The following is a 14,988-nucleotide window of genomic DNA, read 5'->3' as shown; positions in this document are numbered from 1 at the left end:
CACCCCATGGCTGAGACAAACAGCGTGTCTGAGGAAGCACAGGCTGAGGATTCACATCGGCCCGTTTCACGCACATTACACTCGGCAACTGGCTTATTTTTAAGCATTTTAATAGATGTTTGATAATGTTTGACCAAAGGAAAAAATCTGTTGATCTTGATACCCAGGTTGTGTATTTAATTTGATATTAAATACAAATAAAAAACAATTTAGATCTATCTAATGATTCAAGTTCAAAATTTTTATATTCAGCAAAGTTGCATTTGCATTGATGTATTTTTAAGGATACCCTGATGAAATGTATAGGTAGGGTTACCACCCATCCAGGATATTCTAGGACCACCCCTGATTTTGGTTGACTTTCCTGTCCAGGATTCTACAGAAATGAGTACAGGCTACAAGCATACATACTCAAACCCACAATACATTCTTTCTCCACTTATTTCGACTTTTTATTTTTGTTAGGTTACTCCTCTTCACTAGTCGTTAAAGACGTGAGATACTTTTCTCCCTACCCCTTTCTAAACAATTCCAACATTTTCACTACATTTTAAAATGCAAAAAATGAACAAGTCAGCGTCTTCGATATAACCTCAGCTTGGAAGTCTCTGTGACGCACCGTACGTATCCGCGAGCTGGACGTCCCGCCGCCACGCCGTTTCCACAGCTACGGAGACGCCTCAGTAGCAACCGGCACGCGTCTCGGCTCCTAGCAACGGGCGAGCAGCGCGTGAATGTCGACGAGCGAGTTGCCGCACTAGCCGCGCTAGCCGGCCTCATAAACGCCAAGGTCTTCAGCTGTCTGAGTCTCGGCGACACCGGGCCGCCCGTGAGCAGAAGAATGATAGGGTTAAAGAGCGCCCGAGAGAGGAGCGAGCTGAAGACGGAGGGCTTCACGGTGAAGTCCACAATGAAAAACTCCGTGGTGAGTTGTGCGGAATCCCCTCGGAGAAGGTATCTGTGTGTCCTCGCGCTCATGTAATGATTTATTTCTGTTGCCTAACTGTCCCTCACTTCTTCCCACGCATTTCAACTATTTGATGGAACTCTGTGAACTGAAAACGCGATTCGCGGTTGGACGCTCATTTTGCGAAATGTGTGGCTAGCGTTTACCGCGCGGTTCGTCACCGTGGACACCCCATCCCCAAACGTATTGTCCGGCTGACGCCTTGCAGGCCGCTTATTTTAACTTCATTTAAATCAGCTACCTAAATACACGCAAATGCAAACACCACAAAATATAACCCAATATTATTTAATAAATATAATAAACTGCAAAACAGCAGTAGGTATAATGTGGTGCCTGTAATTTCTGTGCAGAGTGACTCGTAGGGAGCGTCACCCTGCCCTCTGCTAAGCCGCTCAGGGTCGCCATACAGCGCCATGTGTGCCCTGATTGAGCTGTGCTCTGTACCGCAGTGTAACACAAACTCCTGCAACCGATGTTGGACTCCATCAGGTGAGGGTGGGCATTAATGAGATGATGGAGGAAGGGGGAGATACCCCCTCCCAGCTGCTCCTTGCCCCCCTGCCTCACTCTCCTTTGCTCCCCAGACGTTATATGTGCAGTGAAGGCAGGGCCATGTGAAAGAAGGAGATGCAAATTGCTGGAAATGATTATTCAGCAGCCTGAAAAATTGGTCATTGAAGAAGGAAAGAGAGAGGAGGAATAACGGATGAAGCAGTTGGCGGTGGTCTGTGGCGGCGAGCCCCCACTCATGCAGGGCTCGTTGTGCAGAGGGGAGGGGAGGGGAGGGGAGGGTGTGTGGCCGCTTGTGTCTGTGTGTGTGCGTGGAGATAGAGCTGCTGCCAATGCATTACAGAGCAGAAAAAAACATCAGACGTCTGACCCCCATAACCCCCCCTTCCAAGTTATCAAATCCCATCCTTTCAGGAGCTTGGGAGGTGAGACAGCACCCTCTGGATATTATTTATCATTATTAAAGGCTCATTATAAGGCCCTGTCCTGTACGGTGATTACAGGCTCTGTGTGGCCCAGACGCATATTGCATTGTCCATTTTACAGCCATGTGCCCATGAACCTGGGCCGGCGAGGACTAGGCAGACCCCCCACCCCGCCACTCATTTCACAGAGATGAAGAACTCCTGTCCTGTGAAACTGGGCCTCATTTCGCAAAGTAAGATGGCCTCTCGGTCTCCTCCTGTCAGCGTAAAATGAAGATAAATCAGGAGGAAATGAAAGTCATCAGGATTTTTTTGGGGATCCTCTGGCTGCGGTGGCATCGATCTGTGGTTTGGGGAGGTGCTGGGCCCAAGCCTGCCCCTGAGGCTGCTTCTTCCAAAAGAAGGTCAGGAAGAGGCCCGTGTCCATCTTCACACCAGCCAGTGGCTTTTCTGCCCCTCCCCGTCCTTCAGCAGTCCACATACATTCCGCATTGCATTGCTCACACTCCTATTTACTCATGCATACAGCCGGATGTTTACCCCAAGCCCTGTTTTGTGAAGCGTGTGACCAGCCGCTGCCCCTAATATAACATTAAATTAGTATTTTCTCCACCTGCGGCCCTCTCCGCACACAATACTCCGTGCTTTGAGGTGACCCTGATTAGCCTGCCGCACATGTGTACCAGCGGGACTCGGCTCACACACCTCCTCCCGTGATTCAGAACTGCGCTTTTGCATTTTGGCCAATCACTGGGCCTCACACGTCTCACTCTGCTTGTGTGTTTATTTGTTTAGGAGATACTGCTGGGTGGGGGAGCACCAACCCAAAGTACCAGAGGGAATAGACATGCTACTGGGCAAGCAGGCACAGAAAGGGTGGTGGCTGAGCGAATGGATGTGCAGTGCATGTGTGGAGGTGGGCGCTGGCCCAGTGTGGGATGTGAGATTAGTCTGACACATCTCCCTGACAAACGACTTTGCTAATGGGAGGTGGTGATTATGAGCCAGAGTGGATGTGTGCCCCCTTAAGTTAAACCACTTCCATTTGCTATGTTTGGATTCAACTGCTTTGCATTCTAATTTATTATAATATCCCCTCTACATGGTTACTTATGCACATACGCATGTACACACAAACACGCTTGCTAATCTTCTGCTATTTAGCTCTTTATCAAGAATGTTTGAGTGTACAGCCGCTAAAGTGGTTTACACACTGCAGTGGTTATATGTTTATTATGTTATATCTATATTTTCTGCGTTACTTTTTTGCATTAATTAGAAGAATGATTATTAAGATTATGTCCTTTGTATGAATGTGTTATTTTAGTTATGCACATGTTCCTCTTGGCTCTGATTGGTCGGATGATGCCATGTGCAGTTCACGCAGCAGCAGTGCTCAGTCTGTGCCTCTCACTGGAGGCTGGGTGTGGTGCCATATGCGGTGGTGTGCTGTAGCCCATAGCAGCAATGCATTGAGCCATTCTGGGCAGCCATTCTGCTGTCAGGAATCCAGACTTTCTGCATCTTCCTGATGGTGCATCACGACAGCATCATAATGGCTCGGGTTACTCAGATTCACTGTATGCAAATGGAGTTTTACACAGAACCTGGAGTTTTCATGAAACTGTCGCACTGGCAAAAATGCATTTGTAACCCTGTCTTAACTGCCCTCAGCAGGGTCAGAGTGCCGCCGTTCACGTGCAGAGAATGGCTGTGGCTCCTTCCGAAGGCCCCCTTTCCAGGTCTCCATCACTGCCCTGAGTGCATGGCGTCAGCACCTCGGGGGGGGGGGGGGGGGGTGGGGGTCGTTCCCGGTGTGATGCACGAAGGTGTGTCTCACAGAGGAGTGGAGCGGGAGAGGATTGAGGAGGACATTTCCCTGTGATAAGCGAGGCCTCCTTCAGTGGCCACACCGTAACTCTGGGGTGCTGCCTTTACCCAGCCCAAGTTAGAGTCAGCAAAGGCAGGTGAGGCAGCAGCAAGTGACTCGTTGCAGGCCCTGTGGTGCCGCTTGTCCCGCTTTTTTTCATCTTTCCCATCACTGCAGTTACCTGCAGACGTCCTGCACTGTGACATGCTTATGTGTGTGTTTCTTTTCCCCCGGTCACTGTGTCCTATTCCTACCTCTTTGTTCTTCCTGTTCTTCCAATAGGTAACAGTAGAGCTTGAGGCGTGGGGCAGCCTGACATTATTATTTTGCATGTATTTTGACAGTGAGAGCCTGGTACTTCCTCTCTGAGCACGTTATTTACACGACGGGGGTCTTCAGTCACGCCTTGGGGGGCTCCTGTGAGCCAGCTTGGGAGACGCTCCCACTTAGCACGGAGCTCCTTTTCCTTTGCTAAGTGGAAATGGTTGGGTGTAATTTCATGTAACCAAGGCTTTTACTCTCTCCGTCACAGCTAACATGCTGCTAGCAGAGTACCACACACCCCACCTTAATGATGTCATTGAGGCAAATTGATTTTAGGGAGCCAGATTAGAGACAGCTGGGGGGTGGGGGGGTGGGTCAAACTCGTTGGAAATACCCCAGTCCTCCCTCCCGCTCAGCCAATTTTATCAGGAAATACCAGCATAGCATTGCTTTTTAAAATACCATAAATACCGTGGTATTAACACAGGACGGTGTTAAAATTAGATACTGCCCATGCATAGTACTAGCTGGAGGGGAGGGAGTATTGTGAGACTGGGGGTGAGGGGGGGATGGTGGTAGCTGCAAGATTTATGAAACAGGAGTTGGGGGTCAGATGGGTGGGTTGGTTCCGGTGGGGTAAAATTTGCCAACCAGGGTGAGAGGGTGGAGTCCCGGAGCTTCCAGGAGAGGAGGGATGTCTGAGAGTGCCATTAGTGTATTGGTACACGATGGCTAGCGTGCTGCTAGCATTTCACTAGAGTGCTATTACAGTACTGGTACATGATGGCTAGCGTGCTGCTAACATTTCACTAGAGTGCTATTACAGTGCTGGTACATGATGGCTAGCGTGGTGCTAACATTTCTCCAAAGTACTGTTAGTGCACTGGTACTTGATGGCTAGTGTGCTGCTAGCATCTCACCAGAGTATCGTTAGCGTATTGGTATATGATGCCTAGTGTGCTGCTAGCTCCAGTGTTATCCAGGGGTGACAAATCCAACCATTGACTTCAAACCTGTCAGGAGGAGATTTTAGCCCTAAATTATTTAACATCACCCACACAATGGCTCTTGTGCGTCAGAATCTATCAGCTTTTAAATATTTAATGGAATGATTCGTTATTTGGAGGGGGAATGGGAGGTGGTGTTTATTTGGTTGTTTCAGCTGAGCTCCCCATGGGTGCGGGTGCCCCCACCCTCCCCGCCCGATATGGCAGGAGCACTGTGATTTGTGGGTAGCAACCAGGCTCTTAGGCTTCCTAATGGGAATGGGCTGGATGCTGTAGCCTATTATGCTATAAAGTATTTGTGACCAAAGAAACCAAATCAATACTACGGGCCAGCCTCTCTGATTCAGCCCGCTGTTAAAAAAAAGCAAAAAAAAAGTGGTATTGTATTGTGGCTGTGGGGGGTTGCAGACCTCCGTCAGAACAAAATATAGGGAGAAAACGTCAGCCACTCCGGCAGGCAAGGCCGGCATGGAGGGTTACGGGGAGGAGGCGTTTATGGGAGTGACAGATAAACTGAGTCACTGTTTAGTTGTATATCCGTGAGCGAGGCCCAATTTCTGTCAGTGTGATCTGTGAATGTGATGCCGAGATCGGCCCCCGCCAGCCTCACATCCGAGGGAACCTTTCAGGGGGAAAAGTTCATTTTGTTTTTTGCGTTGGTTTTATAGCTGAAAGAAATATAAATTCATGGTTCCCACGCACATGCCCCATCGACGAAACGCTGCATGGTAAATAATCGTCCTGGTCGGCTTTACTGGTCCCTACCATTGAGCCGTGTCTTATTGACACCCACGTGTCCCCCACCCCTTCACCTCTCGTTACCCACCGTCACCTCTCAGGGCCACGCAGATTCTACAGTGCCCAGTAATGATGGAATTTGGCATGCTGGTCCTGGTCTGACATCTGCTGGAAAAGCAGAGTTCAGCTAGGGGTGGACAGTGGCATACACACACACACACACACACACACACACTGACACACACACACATAGCTACATACAGACACACGGACACTGACACACAGACATACAGACACACACAAATACACATATAGATACCCACACAAACAGATACACGTACACACACTGACACACACATTGCTCCGTAGACAAATACAGACACTGACACACACACAGGCAGATACACACACTGACACACACACACAGACAGATACACGCACACACACTGACACACACTCGCCTGATTCGTGTGCCACCTTGACCTGTAGCGCTTGGTTTTGGGGCCCATCTCCTCCCCACTGATAAGACCTGCGAAGGGGGGCAGAGCAGGCTGTCCATTCTGTCATTATTATTCTCCTCTCTGGTGTCTGTCTCGCTGTACATGACAAATAAACGGCCATCTGAGCCTCTGGGCAGGCGTCACCCCCCACCCCACCCCATATTGCCCCCACAGCTACCCCCATCAATCACCCTGAGTGCGTGACTGGCAGCTGTCAGCTTTAGGTGCGCACACACACACACACACACACACACACGCACACGCACACAGACACCTGCATACCTGAGGTGCACATGCTACTCTGCTCATATGTAAATCTAACATCTATGGCGAAGTTACTCACAGATGTAATACATTACAGACAGGTGGAAAGTTCAGGTCCAGAAAGTACAAATCCAGACCAAGGTTTTATTTCAGTCAACCAGTTGGGTACTCTGTGACTGTGACTCTTTATACTCAGCTGCCGCTGGGTTACTTTTGTGAGTAACTTCACCCCACACCGGAGAGCAAGCAGTATCATGTGCATAAACTGCTCAGGAGACAGGTGAGCTGTTTCTATATTATAAAAAAGTGATATATAGCTATAATACGAACATAACAATGGCAGTTAGTAATAATGCACACTGATCATAAAGCATGTGGCTGGTGGTGTAAACATTCTTCACTGCAAAAACAAGTGATAGGAATACAACAGCATGTGAAGACACCTGAGCGAATACACAAAGTTACCCACACAAACTCTGAGACACACACCAATACTTAACATGATCAAGAACTCTGTGGCAAGAGCAGTCACTTGTTTGGGTTTTTTCTATACTGACTTCTCCGAGATGTCAGACTCATATAAAAGTTTTTTGATTTTTAAAATGTATGAAAATTTAAAGACATAGAAGAGGTCTGCAGATGCTGCTATAGCTTAAACCATTATCATGGTGCTTAAGAAGCCACTGTGACCAAAATGATGTATGTAGCTAAAATGTAGTTCACAACACTGTTCCAGTGGTAATCGGGGGGGGGGGGGGGGACTCTCCCCAGGGACACGCTGCGTTCTCTTGCCCCCTCAGGGTAGTGCTGAGCCAGCCTAGTGCTTTTACACGGTTTGTCTTTTCCATGAAACATTTTGTTTGCCATTTATGTAACTTACCTTTTTATGTTCATATTTTTGTCTCCTATCATAAGAACTCATTAGTAGGGTTTTTTTTTTCAACTGCAAGATTAAACAGGAGGATGGAAACATCGGGAAATTGACAGTGAATCTGTTGCTTGCTTTTCATAATCCCTTCATCTCATGCTTTTAATGTCATTGATTTCACTCCCTTGTGCCTTCAAGCGAGGGCTCTGTGAGGGATATATATCTTGTCGCTTGTCGTAATTGGACATCGATGTTGTGCAGCGGCGTGTCAGGCTGTGTCAGACACATCAGTATCTTAATGAGAGTGGTGTTGGTCACTGGACATGGAGCCCTGCAGGTCGATGCCTGATCTCTGCTGTCTACTGAGGTAGAAAGAGGGCTGGGAGGTGCTGGACCAGGGGGTGTGAGGCAGGGATGCTGGGTTTGGGGATGCAGGATGGAGGATGTAGGGCAGAGATGCTGGGTGGAGGATGCTGGGTTGGGGATGCAGGATGGAGGATGTAGGACAGAGATGCTGGGTGGATGATGCTGGGTTGGGGATGCAGGATGGAGGATGTAGGGCAGAGATGCTGGGTGGATGATGCTGGGTTGGGGATGCAGGATGGAGGATGTAGGGCAGAGATGCTGTGTGGAGGATGCTGGGTTGGGGATGCAGGATGGAGGATGTAGGGCAGAGATGCTGGGTGGATGATGCTGGGTTGGGGATGCAGGATGGAGGATGTAGGGCAGAGATGCTGGGTGGAGGATGATGGGTTGGGGATGCAGGATGGAGGATGTAGGGCAGAGATGCTGGGTGGAGGATGCTGGGTTGGGGATGCAGGATGGAGGATGTAGGGCAGAGATGCTGGGTGGAGGATGCTGGGTTGGGGATGCAGGATGGAGGATGTAGGGCAGAGATTCTGGGTGGAGGATGCTGGGTTGGGGATGCAGGATGGAAGTTGTAGGGCAGAGATGCTGGGTGGAGGATGCTGGGTTGGGGATGCAGGATGGAGGATGTAGGGCAGAGATGCTGGGTGGAGGATGCTGGGTTGGGGATGCAGGATGGAAGTTGTAGGGCAGAGATGCTGGGTGGATGATGATGGGTTGGGGATGCAGGATGGAGGATGTAGGGCAGAGATGCTGGGTGGAGGATGCTGGGTTGGGGATGCAGGATGGAGGATGTAGGACAGAGATGCTGGGTGGAGGATGCTGGGTTGGGGATGCAGGATGGAGGATGTAGGGCAGAGATGCTGGGTGGAGGATGCTGGGTTGGGGATGCAGGATGGAGGATGTAGGGCAGAGATTCTGGGTGGAGGATGCTGGGTTGGGGATGCAGGATGGAGGATGTAGGGCAGAGATTCTGGGTGGAGGATGCTGGGTTGGGGATGCAGGATGGAGGATGTAGGGCAGAGATGCTGGGTGGAGGATGCTGGGTTGGGGATGCAGGATGGAGGATGTAGGGCAGAGATGCTGGGTGGAGGATGCTGGGTTGGGGATGGAGGATGGAGGATGTAGGGCAGAGATGCTGGGTGGAGGATGCTGGGTTGGGGATGGAGGATGGAAGATGTAGGGCAGAGATGCTGGGTGGAGGATGCTGTTGAGCTGTAAGCCTCAGTTCATCCACTGTTTTGGAACCAGCACTGCATACACAGAAAAATCTATACACAAAATCAGCAATGCAGACAAATGTGCACGCATACACGTAGAAATACACGATTGTATTTATATATTTGGGAATTGTCCATTCCTGTTTTAATTGTTTGATTATAATTACAGATTTTTATAAAAATGAGTTTTATAAAAATGACCAAAAAGTCAAAATAACAGGTGTTTATCACATTTTGGGGACATTTCATCGGCACAATGTAATTTACCCCACTCCACCCCACCCCACACACACACACACACACACACACACACACACACACACACACACACACACACACACACACACACACACACACACACACACACACATATGGCTCCTTTGCTACAACCTGCATGCTGCTCATTTTGCTGGAGTTAATCACTGCTGTCTCTCGCTCATGAAATGAGCCTTTAAGAGATTAATAGATGGTCTGTCTCCTTCATTCAGTGGTTGCTGCCATCACCATGACCTCAGTCTGGGCTGCACAAAGGCTGTGTGGGTGCAACTCTGATGTGGGCTGATAGCAGACAGCCGTACCATTACAGCGCCCAAAATGTAGCATCGGGATCATAATGCACTGTCTCGTATCCCCAGCTCACGTAATCTGTTATGACCGGCAGGGGAGCCCTTTCCAAACATGTGACACACATTCCAGCCCCACCCACATTAAAAGATGTGATGAATACCTTCTCTCTTTTCCAGTTTTTGAATTCCGGTTCTTGCCTTCCTCGCCACTCCTCCCACTCCCAACACCATCTCCCTAATCGAATCCTCAGTGCCGTCACACTTCCCTACATGCTGGAAGCTCTCGCAGGAAGTCCAGGTGTCCTGCTCCCTCACTGGGGCCGCCTGCTGTGTATGCTAATCATAATAATTATTAATGTAGCTTAGCAGGATTACTTTCGAGGCACATTTTCAGTGCAACCAGCAGCTAGGGAGGTGAGGAACGTTATGGATGGGGGAGGGAGGTCAAGAGCATCATGGGTGGGGGGACGCAGGAACATCATGTTGGACCATAGTTTGGACTGATTTGGACTGATATTAGATGGAAACATTTTCTGCCAGGTTGTGATTGGTATAGCTGCAGTAGCTGTGTGGGCCTCACTGTGCTTTGCTGCCTCTGTCCCACCAGGGGGCAGTATTCTTGTTGGTGAACTTCACCGTGTCTGTTTCAACAGGCGGTGTTTGATGTACTAGATGCCATTAAGCATCACATGGGCTTTCCTTTTTCAGCGGTCAAAGGCCATGGCTGTGTTAACAGAAGCTGGTGTTGATCGGTTCTCCGATGGATCGTTGTACTTATGAGCTTTTGTCTCCCACATTAAACCCTGAGAGTCTCAGTTTGTGCCAGACATTGATCATGTTGCCTGGCCTGACTTTTTCCGAAGACCTGGGCTTACCAGGGAGCCAAGGTGTCTCTGGGAGGACCTGGGTTCCTGTGTGCGGGAGCTCCATGCCTCATTAAAGGCACAGTCTTCCTGTGCGAGGAGGTATAGGGGAGACTGTACTAATAAGCTTCCATGTGGTTCTGGAAGGTCAGAGACTGACACAAAACTTGGGGAGGGGGGGGGGGCGGCAGTAAAAGGAAGGATAATTGGCAAATTCCTGCCAGTGTCTTTGCTTTCTAAATGTAACATAATGGTTATAGCCCAGTGCTGGACTGGCATCCCGTTCAGAGTGTATGCCAGCTGTGTCCTGTGCTGACTGGCATCCCATTCAGAGTGTATGTCAGCTGTTTCCTGTGCTGACTGGCATCCCGTTCAGAGTGTATGCCAGCTGTGTCCTGTGCTGACTGGCATCCCATTCAGAGTGTATGTCAGCTGTGTCCTGTGCTGACTGGCATCCCGTTCAGAGTGTATGTCAGCTGTGTCCTGTGCTGACTGGCATCCCGTTCAGAGTGTATGCCAGCTGTGCCCTGTGCTGACTGGCATCCCGTTCAGAGTGTATGCCAGCTGTGTCCTGTGCTGACTGGCATCCCATTCAGAGTGTATGTCAGCTGTTTCCTGTGCTGACTGGCATCCCATTCAGAGTGTATGCCAGCTGTGCCCTGTGCTGGACTGGCATCCCATTCAGAGTGTATGCCAGCTGTGCCCTGTGCTGGACTGGCATCCCGTTTAGAGTGTATGTCAGCTGTGTCCTGTGCTGACTGGCAACCCATTCATAACCATTGATAGCATAAGCTATCAAAATCAATACAAAGATAATCATAGGAATGCATGTGTGTATCTGTGTGTGTGTGTATGTGTGTTTGCGTGTGTGTTTCTATGTGTGTTTGTGTGTGTATGTCTATTTGTGTGTGTGTGTGTGTGTCTGTATCTATGTGTTCCTATTTGTGTATGTTCCTGTGTGCGCACATGTTTGCCTGTGTGTGTGTGTGTGTGTGTGTGTGTATGTGTGTGTGTGTGTGTGTGTGTGTGTGTGTGTGTGTGTGTGTGTGTGTGTGTGTGTGTGTGTGTGTGTGTGTGCGCGCGCGCTTGCCGCTCAAATGCAATGCCAGTGAGCTTGCCCTTTCAGCCGTGTGTTGTGATTCATGCCGGCGCACAAGACCAGCTCGGCAGAATGGATGGTGGAGCGGCTCACGCTACCCAGCACAGGCGCTGCAGGGAGATCAGCTGCCCCGAAAGGCCCCCGAATTAAATGAAAAACAAAGTCAAACAGCAGGCAGAGAGCACCGTTTGTCCGCCGAGGGCCGTGAAGCTGACACTTCCGCTTTATTTCTCCACAGTGAAATGATTTTTCGGTTTCGCCGGCTTGCGACGCTGGCCTCTGGGTGACCTTGCTCCTGCTGGTTAGATGTCATATTCCCTCACAAGCTGCGCCAGCGTGCGTGTGCCACATGCAGGAGCTCCTCTGCGCACGTGGACCTGCTGTTAACCAGGGTTCTCGGCTCACTCCCCATCTAGCGTGCTGCCGGCGTGCCGGTCACCTGCTCCAGGGCGGCGTGAGGCTGCTGCTGATTTGGCACCGCGTGTGGGACCAGGCGAGGCCTGATTACGAGCCTCAATCACGGCTGTATTGTTCGGCAGATGTTTCTCGCCCGAAGGGAGCCCCACTCACCAGCCTTTGGTCCCCAATGCTCCGTTAGTAAAGAGAGCAAATCGGGCCGCCCGCGGTGACGGGCCGCCTGGCCTTCAGGGAGCCAAGGCTGACTCACCCCCAGCTCCTCCCTCCCCATGCCCGCGTAGTCTGGGCACACGCCACTAAATGAAATTTTAAAAAGAAGGAGAACTGGGGGGTGGAGACAGATGAAAATGGCTGCTTCACCCGAGCTGACAGCGCAGTGACAGCCCCCCACTGCACATTCATCAGGGCCCCTCGGAGAAGCTTCCCAACGTTGGGGGCAGCAGTGGCGTCTTCCCCGGCAGCTTGATGGATGTCCTACGTGCCGCGCTGCCATCGCCACAGCGATCTCACCCTCGGAAAAGATGGGTCTCCGAGCCCATCTCTCCCTGCCTCGCTCTCTCTCCCTTTCCCCACCTGCCCAGTGCTACTCTCGGTGGTTAAACAGCAGCCCCATAAGCGTCCTCCCCCCTTGGACCAGCTGGTCTGGGGTCAGTGCATGGTCCTCCTTGGGAGAAGTAGGATGGGGGTTGATCATTACGGGGTCTGACCTAGCAGGTGTAGTGTCTGGAGGTACTTTTAGACCCCAGTGTACTTGAGTTAATGTCCAGATGCAGCCTGAGGCCAGTCAGAATGTATTCAGCACCAAGATCTACCTTGGGATGGGTGCAGTAATACGTTTTCACCGGGTCACCTAGCAGTCTCAGCTAGCTGGCGCCACACTGGGTTCGGGGTGGGCGATTGTCACATAACTAGTGGTTGTGCTTTCGCTGCCTTCGCGTGTTTGTTTCTGTACCTGCAGTTATCCCGCCCCCCCGTAGCATGAAGGGGACACAAGCTGGAATGTGGTGCGCTGGGCCGGTCCGGAGCAGCGCCGACGCCATGTGGTGTGTGTCGAACGGTATCTCGTTACCCAGGATGCCGTGGCGGCTCGGTGAGTTCCCACCATGCTCAGCGAGTTTTCAGCATCTCCATGGAGCGCATTACATCCTACCCACCACGCCTCTGCGGTCGTGCCTGGATGAGGTGGCGATTAGTCACGGTGCTCACACTCCGGAACTGGAGTCCCGGCCAGACACTGGTGGGGTCTGCACCTGTGCTCTTGAGAAAGTTGGTCCGCTGCCCCCGTGTCCAGCCATATGGGGGGTGGGGCATAACGTGGCACAAGGCGTCCAGCCGGAACTGGCTGGCTGAATCCGGTCACTCTCCACACGGCCCCGGGGCACGCAGCCTGCGTTCCCTACTGGACCACCCCCTCTGCAGTCGTGATGCTCGGAGATTAATAAGTACGCAGAGCTTTCCAGCCATGAGCGGTCTGCTCCAGATGGCTGAGACGGGCTGTTTGGCAGGGAGTGGCGTGATTTATGCCGCTGCGTTTGCACTCTGCTCCCTGTGTGTCCGTGTTAATGTTCGCTGTATTAGTGTCACTCGCCAAGTGAGCGAACGGCTCATCTACATACACACGCGTGCCCCACCCAGCTTTCCAAGGCCTACTCTGCGCTGGCCCCTATTTCATGCTTCTACTGTGACTTCTCGCTTTCTCTGCTTCCCCAAGGTCGTGGGCCCCCCAGCTGCTGGGGCTTTCCGTGAGCGGCCGCCGAAACCCACCGCCTTCCGCAAGTTCTACGAGCGCGGGGACTTCCCTATTGCTCTGGAGCACGACAGCAAGGGCAACCGCATCGCCTGGAAGGTAGGCCCCAGCCCTACCCCTGCTCGTCACACTGCTGCGGCCTTGCCCTGTCGGTCACGGATACGAACTGTCAGAGAAGTCTGCTTAGGGAGGTTTACACTCTTCTCAGCTAGGAGCTAATTACAGCACTAATAACAGGAGCACCTCTGAAAGAGAGCGACACATTCAAAACGGGGAGATGAATGGAGGAGACTCTTCAGAGCCGTCTGTGTCCCTGAAAGCTGCCAGGAGATGAGTGTGTTTCCGCTGCCTTTCTGGGGTCGATTGGTCAGGAGAAAGACTCAGTTTTCTCTCTGCCTGTGCTCCTGGGTGGGGCGCTATTGAGCACGATCCGGTGCCAGTGGCACACAGCAATCTGGCCTATTGAATGAAGCCGCAGCTGCTCCCCCCCCCCCCCCCCCCGAGTGCTCCCCCCCTCCCCACGGGGCCGCCGCCGTCCTCGCCCCGCTCCCCCTTTATGGAGTCGGAGTGCAGTGAAAGCTGGTTTATAAGACTATCAATGCAAACGCCAGCCAGGGACAATCAATTAATCTGATCAAGTGCTTTGGGAAATGGAGAGCGTAAGTGCTCCCCCGGGAAGGATACCCATCTCCCCAGAATGATTCAATTACGCCCCGGGGGGGGTGTGGGGGGAGGACCGCACACAGCCACGGCAGGAGCTGCGTTTCTCCTCCTGCCCTCTCTGTGCTCCAAATGCCTATCTCCATTTTTATGTGCAGCACCCTATGAGAGAGAGGCTCTGCCTGCCATTTATACGGCGGTGCATCTCGGCAGCTCATCCCTGCTGCTCCACGGGCCCTGGAGCGGGCCGGCAGAACCTCTGGGTTATGTATACATCACATTGTGGGGACCAGATGTCTTCAGAGACCCTGTTATTTTAATGTTGTGGGGACCATTTTTCAGTCAACTCAGTCTTTCTAAAAATCTGTGATTGCTATCAAAGAACTAAAAAAATATTTTTTTTTAGTTTGGTTACTTATGGTCAGGGCTGGGTGGGGGTCATCATAAGGTCATCATTGTTGGGATTAGGGTTTTGCCCATAGAAATGAATGGACTGTCCCCACAAAGGTATGAATACAGAAATAAAAAATAAAGTGAAAACTGCAAAACTGTTGGATCATTGGGAATAAATAAATGGAAATAAACGAGGCACCTTTTTAGGGTGCCATGGCAACAGGGGAGGTGGCCGCATGAG

General features: G+C 51.1%; 1 protein-coding gene across 1 annotated transcript in view; it reads left to right on the top strand.

Annotated features, from left to right (window-relative positions):
• Positions 1 to 598: 598 nt before the first annotated feature.
• The window catches only part of pacrg (PARK2 co-regulated), a 69,586-nt gene continuing 55,196 nt past the window's right edge, over positions 599 to 14,988 (top strand). The window contains exons 1-2 of the mRNA XM_048975633.1: positions 599 to 925; positions 13,659 to 13,793. Coding sequence (XP_048831590.1) covers positions 842 to 925; positions 13,659 to 13,793 — 219 coding nt within the window. The 5' untranslated portion in view covers positions 599 to 841. The remainder of the gene's footprint in view (positions 926 to 13,658; positions 13,794 to 14,988) is intronic.

The sequence above is a fragment of the Brienomyrus brachyistius genome, chromosome 14, assembly GCF_023856365.1.
Source record: "Brienomyrus brachyistius isolate T26 chromosome 14, BBRACH_0.4, whole genome shotgun sequence".
NCBI classification, from domain to species: Eukaryota; Metazoa; Chordata; class Actinopteri; order Osteoglossiformes; family Mormyridae; genus Brienomyrus; species Brienomyrus brachyistius.
Note: the sequence above shows the minus strand (reverse complement) of the source record. Positions and strands in the feature narration are given on the sequence as shown.